The 9,434-nt window shown below is 43.9% G+C and overlaps 1 protein-coding gene across 1 annotated transcript; it reads left to right on the top strand.

Annotated features, from left to right (window-relative positions):
• Positions 1-3,983: 3,983 nt before the first annotated feature.
• Positions 3,984-6,752, top strand: slitrk3a (SLIT and NTRK-like family, member 3a; the record flags this gene model as incomplete). Its single annotated transcript, XM_083913711.1, has 1 exon — positions 3,984-6,752. The coding sequence occupies exon 1, from the start codon at positions 4,038-4,040 to the stop codon at positions 6,750-6,752; it is 2,715 nt and encodes a 904-aa protein (XP_083769837.1). The 5' UTR covers positions 3,984-4,037.
• Positions 6,753-9,434: the final 2,682 nt, after the last annotated feature.

Genomic DNA, 9,434 nt, shown 5'->3' with positions numbered 1-9,434 from the left:
CCCTATGCATAGTTTTTTTTTCATATTAAAGTAAGCTGCTTATCTCATCTAAAAAGATCTAAATATACTTAAACAATATAAAGCTTTGGCTTAATGTCGCCTACTTGATCTTTACCATCCAACTGTTGCAGGATCTCTTGAGAAATGTAAAACAACCTTTGCCAGATTGTTTGCACCAATCAGGTGTCATTTCTACTTTACTCTGCTAGAGTGTAAGTGTGTGTGTGTTGAGTGGGGGGGCTCCTAGCAGAGATGCAAGAACTGAGAATCATGATAGCGTCTCAGTCGAGCTTGCGAGCTCTACCTTGGCTTGCTGCTCACAACACGGGCTTGTGTTGCCGGCTGGAGGCGAGGTGGGGGAAGGCACGCAAGCAGAAGAGAAAGATGAGGCACTCCGTATTCCCCTGTCACTCCCCCGCTTCTGTGGGTAGCCACAGCCACCATCCTCGTCCCTACAGGGAAAAGAGGCATTGGCAGGATGCCCATCTGCAGCCAAGAAAACTGAAGAATTTATTATCATTGTGATCATTATCAGATCATGATCTCAACAATAAAAAACAATAGCATGTAAAGAGAGTCGTGCGTCCCGACTGTCATCCACAGGTCTGGAAGTCTCACCCACCGTGCACGGCGCGCTCCCTAACTCGTATTATTTATTTATTTTGTCATTTGTGCGCGTCCCCGCTGAGAAAGCGCTCCTTGCTCTCTCCCCTCTTCACTTCGCTTCCTCCCCTCCTCTCGGCAGCATCCAGAACTATAGCGCAACCGTCCCCATCACTCTTTTCCTCCCCTCCTCTCTCACCGCAAGATCTCTCTCCACTGCGTCTCTCACCCCTTTGCCCCCCCTCCCTCCACCTCCCCAGCTCAGTCCCTCACTCCTCTGACGCACGACGGGGAAACGGACCCGAGGAAAGAGAGAAATACAAAAAAAGAAGATAAAAAAAGAAATAAAGCCACAGCAGCTGACCCGACCGTCAATATGATCCACAGACTCGTTCTACTGCTGCACCGGACAGAGACACGGTCCTGAAACCGACAGGAGAACACTCTCACCCGACTACACTGTTGTGGAGCGCTCGCCCGGTGGGCGGCGACGGCGGCGGAGGAGAAGGAGGAGGAGGACGAAGAGGAGGAGGAAGAGGAGGCGGGGGAGAGGGGAGGAAGAGGAAGCGGACGGCCACAAGTCGAGGGCTTGCATTTTAAGCAAACTGCTTAGAAAAAAAGGAGACGAGAAAGAAGAGAGTCAGAGTCACCGGAGAGCGAGAGTGGGAAAGATTGCATTCCTATCACGTCTTCTTTCCCCTCTCTTTTGCCTCAGCCACTGAGAGAGGGTGAGAGAAGGGGAGAGAGAGAGAGAGAGAGAGAGAGAGAGAGAGAGAGAGAGAGAGAGAGAGAGAGAGAGAGAGAGAGAGAGAATGAGCAAGAGAGAGATCTAACAAGATTCATACTAGTGGTCTTTTTTCCCTGATGCTGTCCAATCGCAGTACGAAACTAAGGTGAGTGCTTAAGCAACGTTTGCCTGTGCTGGAGTGTATCATTCATATATATATATATATATATATATATATATATATATATATATATGTGTGTGTGTGTGTGTGTGTGTGTGTGTGTGTGTGTGTGTGTGTGTGTGTGTGTTGGTGTCTGCATAGCTATGGACTTCAAAAAGGGACAACAAGCGCTCTACATCGAGGATAACGGATCGTAGAGATCCAGTCGACTGATCAATAGCCGTTTGTTCTTTATCACCGTTTCCCTGCCAATGTCACGACTAAAAGCTACTGCATTATGCTTGGCATGTATTTCAACAAGCTCTATGCTCTCTGCGCTGTATCGACAGCAAGGTTATTCTGGGGGAAATTTCGGTAAATGAGAGCGAGGTTCTCGACCGGTTTGGTTAGACTGAAGCTTGTTTGGTATGCTCATTTCTCAGTAACTTAGTTTGATATACATTCAAGATTGAAATTTACTTATATCTCGTACTGAAACTGCCACTCGCGGCCAGCAGCACTTTTAATTCATGTAAGTAAAAGGCTGGGCTTGGTTTCGAATCCGTGGCTCATTCACATGCGCATCTCTTCCTCTCTCCCTCCTCAATCACCTGCTCTCTCTTTCCATCTCCTCTCTCCTGTTCCTCTAACGGCTCGGTCATCCCCCGCTTCTTGTTCTCTTCCTTACAGCCCGGCATCGGACGGTGAGCGGGACGCACCGGGCAACAACAGAACACAACGCAGGAGGATATGTGAAGTTGGAATCCCACTAAACTAAGTAGGTATACCGCTCGATTTGACACACCCCAGGGAATATAACATACCACGCATTATTTTAGTTGCTTTAACTGTCGTTGTGTTTTTTACATTTTTTTACATCGCATCTGCCTTTTTGATCTCTATCATGAAAGCGGAATTGATAAATCCTGGAGGATTACGCACGGATTTTTTTGATATCGTGTTTCAGGATCGTTTTTTTCTCCTTGGTGCGTTTTACCGTCACGTGTTTTTTGGGATTACAATATATTTAATTTTTTCCTCCTTTTTTTCCCTATACGATGGGCTTTTGGCATCACGGTCAACGGCTCTGCTTCGACAGACGGTCCCAGCGCATCTCCTCTGGATTTCCAGCACCCCCGTTTGAACGGACAGCGCTGTGCGTGTGTGTGTTTGTGTGTGTGTGTGTGTGTGTGTGTTTGTGTGTGTGTGTGTGTGTATTAAACAGCCTACAGAAAACATTATCAGAGGCAATGTTTGTTTGTGACTTTTTCCCATTTAACACTATGGAGGTACTGAACGGAATCTTCGATAAGACCATCTTTCAAGTTATAAATACCTTTATTATTTATCACTTATAATAGTAATAATATATACAATACTAATAACTTATTAGTTTGTATTTATACTGATTGTCTATTGTTTATTTCTAGGCCGTCCTGATCTACTAAAACAGCCTCATGTGACTGAGCCTCCCGGAGAAGCAATTTGCCCACTGCGCTTTTCACTTGTGCCGTTGCTCCTCAAATCCTCCAATAGCATCACTACAAAACCAGATGAAGTTGTATTGATTGTATTTTTGGCAAGTGGCAGGTTCAATTACAATAAATAAGTCGACTATTTTCCCTATCCTCTCGGTTTATACGTGGGGCATTTAACCCAAGAAAACGTTGTAGGCGAATAGCCTCGGCTCTGCTGTTTTCTGCACGTCGGAATAACTGGACCTCATGGAGTATTTTCCATGTTTTTCACATCTTTACACTGTAGTGCTGTTGTCACTGTTAACTTTTTTTTAATACATATCAGATTTCAATAAGCAATATACGAGAACATATTAATATGTTGAGATTCATCTCAAGTCCCTCAACAGACCTCATCTCGTCCCGTTATGGTAACTGAGCTGACTCCTATGCCGTTCCTGTCCTCTTCCTGCGTTAGACCTTTGATTATCTAACTCTAATTTCCACCATGATTCTCTGGACTCTCATTTACTAAAAGTGGGATTGAGGTCCCTGTTATGTAATAAATACAGCAGGGGGATAGTGTCGCCTCACCACTAACCTCACCTACCTGCTTTTGCCTTCGTTTACTCACAGAGATGAGCATCTCTGTGGTGATTTATTGCGACCTTACCAGCATGTCTGCTGTATAATAAATGGCAATTTCTCCTAGATACCGACGTTAACTGTCTGCATGTAGAGATTTATGTGCATTTGATGAGTATCATAGTCAAGTGGGCTGGGTTTATATTTAGTATGCTATAGACAGCAGTATTGCAAGTCTAATGACATTCTATTATTTGTTGGTATTCATTTGAAAGCTGACTTCTTTTCTCCTGAATCTAATGCAACCTTCCTCTCTTCCCCGCCTACTTCTACCTGCCTGTCTCTCACATCAAACTTCAATTTGTGAGGGTGTGTACTTCTGTGTGTATTCACTACCCTCATTCCTTCCACCCCACCCATTCTTCCTCCATCTGTTCTTTGTTGCAGTGCTGTGAAGTGGCTCTGTCCCTGGAGCCAAGACTTCATCCCCTTGGTGTCAGCGAGGATGCTGTGGGTTACCTTGCTGAGCACCATAGCCTTAGGATGGACCACCCCAATCCCACTACTGGAGGACTCAGAGGAGATCGACGAGCCCTGCTTCGAGCCCTGCTACTGTGAGGTCAAAGAGGGCATCTTCCACGTCCACTGTGACAGTAAAGGATTTACAAATGTCAGCCAGATCTCCCAGATATGGAGCCGGCCCTTCAAGCTCAACCTGCAGAGAAACTCGATGAGGAAGCTTTATTTTAACAGCTTCCTCCATCTCAACAATGCCATATCCATTAATCTGGGTAATAACGCCTTGCAAGATATTCACGCCGGAGCTTTCAATGGCTTGGGAATACTCAAACGACTGTTCTTACATGAAAACAAACTAGAAGTTTTCCGGAATGACACTTTTCTGGGGTTGGAGAGTTTAGAGTATCTCCAGGCGGACTACAATGTTATCAAGCGGATTGAAAGTGGTGCATTCAGACACCTTCACAAATTGAGAGTGCTCATACTAAATGACAATCTGATCCCTGTGCTCCCAAATTATCTTTTCCGGTCTGTGTCACTCACACATCTGGACCTGAGAGGAAACAGACTAAAGACATTGCCATATAGGGGCACGTTGGAGTATGTTGGGAGAAGCTTAATGGAAATCCAGCTGGAGGAGAACCCTTGGAACTGTGTGTGTGAGATTGTCCAGTTGAAAACCTGGCTGGAGAGAATCCCTTATACAGCTTTGGTTGGTGAGATAACATGCGAGTACCCATTCCACTTGCATGGGAAAGACTTACGGGAAATCAAGCGTAGTGAGCTCTGCCCACTGCTCTCTGATGCAGAGATTGAAGCCAAGCTAGGAATTCCCCGGGTCCCATTCAGCAATGAGAACACATGGCCTACTAAACCTTCCTCAATGCTATCCTCCTTTCACAACACAGCCTCTTCTGTGGAATACAAGGAAAGAGCTGTCAAGCCTACCAAACGACCTCGGCCTACAAAGAACCCACCAACCCCTCGTAGCATCTATCCAGGCATCAACCAGCCCCCTGTTGCTGGCTACCAAACAAGGCCTCCCATCCCAATAATTTGTCCAGCTGGATGTACTTGCAACCTTCACATCAATGACCTGGGGCTAACTGTGAACTGTAAAGAGAAAGGGTTTCACAACATCTCTGAGCTCCTGCCTCGACCCCTTAATGCCAAGAAATTATATCTCAGTGGGAACTTAATACAGAAAATCTACCGTTCGGATTTCTGGAACTTCTCAAGTTTGGATTTATTGCATTTAGGGAATAATCGGATATCCTACGTCCAAGAGGGCGCCTTTATCAACCTGCCAAACTTGAAAAGTTTATATTTGAATGGCAATGACATTGAGAGACTCACTCCTGGAATGTTTCGGGGGCTTCAGATGTTGAGTTATCTTTACTTTGAGTATAATGTCATACGTGAGATACAGCCTAACTCTTTCTCCCTAATGCCAAACCTCCAGCTGGTTTTCCTCAATGACAACCTGCTACGCTCCCTCCCCAACGATGCTTTTGCTGGCACCAACCTTGCACGCCTCAACCTCCGCAACAACTACTTCCTTTCCATGCCTGTACGTGGTGTTCTAGAGCATCTGGCCTCCATTGTCCAGATTGATCTCCATCAGAACCCCTGGGACTGCTCCTGTGATATTATCCCACTCAAACAGTGGCTGGAAAAACTCTCTTCTGTCATTGTGGTTGGAGATGTCATCTGCAAAACACCAGAATTTGCTTTTGGGAAGGACCTGCGTTCACTGGAGGTTGAGACCATCTGTCCTGAGCTCAAGTATTCTTCAGGCCCCTCACCAGCCCTGCCTGGTGGGGATGACCTCACCACAGGGAGCTCTGGCATGGGGGAGGCAGGTGGGAGAGGGGCTGTCCCACTGTCCGTCCTCATCCTTAGCCTACTCATCCTCTTCATCTCTGCTGTTTTTGTGGCTGCCGGGCTTTTTGCCTTTGTTCTTCGTCGCAGGAAGAAGCTTCCCTTCCGGAAACGTTCTGAGGTAGATCTGACGGGGATCCAAATGCAATGCCGGATTTTTGAGGACCCACCAAGGCAAAGCAGTGCTGGTAACACTGGCACACCAGAGAAACCAACACCCAGTATGCACACACACGCTCACACTAGTCACACACATGCCCACGGTCATGTTTATGATTACATCCCCCACCCTGTGACTCAGATGTGTAACAACCCCATCTATAAGCCCAGAGAGGGGGAGATAGCAGAGGAAGACAGAGCAAAGTTTTCAGAGAAGAAAGACAATGGCAGCAGTAGCAACAGTAACTACAGAACCTTGTTAGAGAAAGAGAGAGAGTGGACCCTGGCCGTATCCAACTCTCAACTCAACACTATCGTCACAGTAAACCATTCCACAGCTGACATGGCAGGATTTCATGAGAACGGAGGGCTCTGCCCTACAGTCATTGACAGTCAAAGGCCCACGCCAACAGTGGGCTTTGTAGACTGTTTGTATGGGACAGTACCCAAATTAAAGGACATGCATGTGGCGCATGCACACCCACCAGGCATGCAGTACCCAGATTTGCAGCAGGATGCACGGCTGAAGGAGACATTGCTTTTCACGGCGGGGAAAGGCTGCTACCCTGACCCGTCCCAAAGTGATTACCTCGAGTTAAGGGCCAAACTTCAAACCAAGCCGGATTACCTCGAAGTCTTGGAAAAATCTTACCGGTTTTAATATCTCTAGCCCATGGAAAGAAAAAAAGAAACACAAAATTAACACATTCACTTTGCCACCCTCAAAACAAAAATCACCAAAAACCAATATTAAAAAAAAAACAAACGAAAAGCAGCATGATATAAAATAAAATATTATATTACAGTTACAACAAAGTTTCCCCCCCAAATCACTTTGGAGGAGAGGCCATTCTCAGATATTACAATGAAGTGCCTTTTTTTCAGAGTAGCCAGCAATGTCAACAGCCGTTATTTTTATAATATATAAATATCTCTATATGCCCAAGAGAGAGCAAAAGAGGAATAAGAGGGGCACCGGGGAATAAAACATTCAAAATATCCTAAAATACATCTGTCACTAAAGCCACTTTTTGTGGAGTTACCATGATTTGCAAGACACACGGGAGCTGGACGTCTCCCTGACTTGGGGCTTTTCTTTCTGTCTCTTTTACCCCTGACTAGGATGTACAAACACCCGGAAGCCGTGCACATAAAGTTTGTAGGAAATGATCGAAAGAGAGAAAAAAAATACATATATTAAAATGAACTGCAGTTTGCTGCATGCACTCGCTTCAGTGCAGGAAGCGAGGGGATTTACTCAGAACTATCACATCACATTATGAACAGAGATACTGCAACGCATTTACAGTTCAGTGTTCTATTTAATTTTTATATCTTATTAATATGGTTATTACTATTAATGAGGACTTCTGTCTATATCAGGGTGCTTCTCGTAAAAAAAGGAGGCGCCGACGCACGGATGGTAAAACATTTGTGAATATTATTATAAGACAACGCTCAAGGTTTTCTTGATATTTCCACTCACTTTGTTGACCCCCCCCCCACCACCACCACCACCACCACCCACCACCCCACCCCCATTGCTTCTGGATTCCCCGTCGTCACCCACTAACGGCTTTGTAGAAGGCACTTTTAATGTTTTCTCTCTCACAAAGATTTGAAGAAAAATGTGCATATATTTATTCTGTAATTTCAGTGAAGAATTTAATTGTAAAGGTAATGTTAAATCAATGTATAGTGAATATGCGTCTGGTATAGCCTTCTTAATAAAAACAAATTCTTCAATCAAATGATGAAAGGGTTGATGCCACGAGAACCTGTGTGTGAAGCACCATTGACAGGCTGTGTATCTGGTGTCTTGGTAAAATGGCATGTTGAAGCTGTGGCCAACCATCATGGGGCAATGCTGCTGGAGATGGAAGAATAGCTACTGAACCAATAGAGTGCTAGACAAGAATGGAGTGGAAGGCAATAACATTTAAACTCAGTTTAGCAGCTTATTTTTTTTTTATTAGTACCAAATTAAATTAAGTTTTAGGGAAAGGGTAAATTAATAGGGCATTGGTTGTTTGTCCTATGCACTTCACCTGCAGGATATCATTGTGTGCTATGTTTATTTGCCAATACATTACTGGTCGTAGTTGGATGTAATCTGAAGGTAAAAGATAGAGAAAACACAGTGCCAGAAGAAGTCCAGTGAACGATGTGATTTTGAAGTGAATTATATTACAGGATATACCAAATCAGTGAGGCATGCTGCAATTTTAATTATCTAAACGGGTTTTGCTGATGTAGGCTACTAAAGAGTAATTGAGAGGGCGAATGAAACGTGATGGGAAGTTGCACTTTGAATTTACGCATCTAATATCTGACTCCCTCCATAGTAGCAATGTGGACTCAGTCCACTGGAGGGTGATAAAAATGTGTTCAGATGCATTGGGCATTTGGGATGCAGCTATAATGCAATGCACAAAATGTTTATCTTAAGGGATCATCATGTTTCATCTTCAGTAGGTAGTGTTTTGAATATTTACACACACACACACACACACACACACACACACACACACACGCAATTAAATTTTATTTCAGAAAAAAATCTTGAAATAGCTTTTTTGTGTTTCATTAATGGTTAATTAACCCTCAGTAGTCTCTGCCACAGCACACATTAATATTGTTGCAGTAATTTTTGATATTTCATATTCCCCTATTCTCACCTGATTATTTTTTGGGACCAAATGGTACAAGCAGACAAAAACCATGGTTGAAGCAGCAGTGGAGTAAATATGTTGCTGCGGTACACACCATCATGATGCTATTGAGTTTTTCACTTTCTTGACATGAAAAATGACATTTAATTTGGGAAAATATGATGCAATCTTGCTGTCTATAAATTTGTGAATATCTATGGAAAGGAGGGTGCATTTCTGTTTTGTTTTAAAATGGGCATGATATGCAATCTGCTTTGATTTCAATAGGTGTACTACTGTAGGAGTGATAATCCTCAGTTGCAACTGGATGTTGTAGTTTATCATCTGTCAAATTACAGTGGAAGATATGTAGCAAACAAACAGCTTCCCTGTTAAATGGGAAGACCCTTAGGTAGTTTAGAGCAGTCATCAACCGTTTGATCATCAATGATCAAGTCTAATCTTGCATAATATGAAACATTTTAACTTGTGTTGTATTCATTCCTTCGTTTGACAATTATTGTTGCTCAAATTAGAGGGAACCTTCATATAAAGCCTTTGTAAGCATGGTAGCAGTACATTCTCGTTGTTTTCTACTTGCAGAAAAAGTTTCACAATGCTGTACCCCCTGTTCTGCTGCCCCACGCCATTCTCTGCTCCTTTATTTACCTTATCTCTGTCTCTCACACACA

Source organism: Echiichthys vipera (assembly GCF_963691815.1).
Source record: "Echiichthys vipera genome assembly, chromosome: 5".
Taxonomy (NCBI): domain Eukaryota; kingdom Metazoa; phylum Chordata; class Actinopteri; order Perciformes; family Trachinidae; genus Echiichthys; species Echiichthys vipera.
The sequence above is the reverse complement of the archived record's forward strand: the minus strand, read 5'-3'. Positions and strand labels throughout refer to the sequence as shown.